Source organism: Olea europaea, unplaced genomic scaffold, assembly GCF_002742605.1.
Source record: "Olea europaea var. sylvestris unplaced genomic scaffold, O_europaea_v1 scaffold6388, whole genome shotgun sequence".
Taxonomy (NCBI): domain Eukaryota; kingdom Viridiplantae; phylum Streptophyta; class Magnoliopsida; order Lamiales; family Oleaceae; genus Olea; species Olea europaea.
The window spans coordinates 10,841-11,929 of record NW_019264755.1 but is presented as its reverse complement, the minus strand read 5'-3'; the positions used below and the strand labels follow the sequence as shown (position 1 = coordinate 11,929).

At 41.5% G+C, this 1,089-nt stretch overlaps 1 protein-coding gene across 1 annotated transcript; it reads right to left on the bottom strand.

The window, feature by feature from the left end:
* Positions 1-121: 121 nt before the first annotated feature.
* Positions 122-589, bottom strand: LOC111390017. The gene has a single exon (XM_023015007.1). The coding sequence runs from the start codon at positions 587-589 to the stop codon at positions 122-124; it is 468 nt and encodes a 155-aa protein (XP_022870775.1).
* Positions 590-1,089: the final 500 nt, after the last annotated feature.

The following is a 1,089-nucleotide window of genomic DNA, read 5'->3' as shown; positions in this document are numbered from 1 at the left end:
ACGTGAAATTAAAATTTCCTAAGCTAATGCAAACAAAGATAAAACAAATCAAAGGATACAATGGGTTGCCTTCCACCCAGCGCTAGTTTATAGTCGATAGCTCGACTTTTCCACTTTTGCTTCAATTGGGCATTCCGAGTAGAACGGTGAATTTTTGCTTGGAGAAATTCCCACCCCAGTAGTGTTTTAGTCTTTGCCCATTAACTGTGAATGTACCCTTAGTTTCATGACTGACTTCAATGGCCCCATATGGTAGGACCTTCGTGACAGTGTAGGGACCCGACCATCTTGACTTTAATTTCCCTGGGAAAAGCTTGAGCCTCGAGTTATTTAATAGAACCTTCCGCCCCACTTTGAACTCTTGCCTTTGAATATGCATGTCATGCCACTTTTTGGTTCGTTCTTTGTAGAGCTTTGAGTTTTCATATGCTTCCATCCAGAATTCATCTAACTCGTTCAGTTGCAACAATCTCTTTTCACCGACGGCCTTCAAATCCATGTTTAACTGTTTTATAGCCCAATATACCCGGTGTGCTATCTCTAGTGGCAGGTGGCACGCTTTCCCAAAAACTAGGAGGTATGAAGACATTTTTATAGGTGTCTTGAATGCTGTCCTGTAAGCCCACAGTGCATCGCCCAATCTTTTCTTGATGAACTTACTGTAACTTCAACTATTATCTTCAACTGTCAATTGGATATTTCAACTTGCCCACTGGTTTGTGGATGATATGGGTGGCTACGCGGTATTTTATGCTATATTTATTTAACAACTGATCAAACTGGCGATTACAGAAATGTTTGCCCCTGTCACTGATTATGGCCCACGATGTACCATATCGGGTGAAAATATATTCTTCATGAACCCAATTACGGCCCTCGCGTCATTTGTTGGCAATGCAACTGCTTCCACCCATTTGGATGTATAGTCTACTACTACTAAAATGTACTGATTCGAGAAGGACGGGGGGAAAAGGTCCCATGAAACCAATCCCCCAGACGTCAAATATCTCTACTTCTAAAATGTTGTTCAATGACATTTCATTCCTTTTCGAGATATTTCCAGTACACTGACACCTATCACACCTCTTC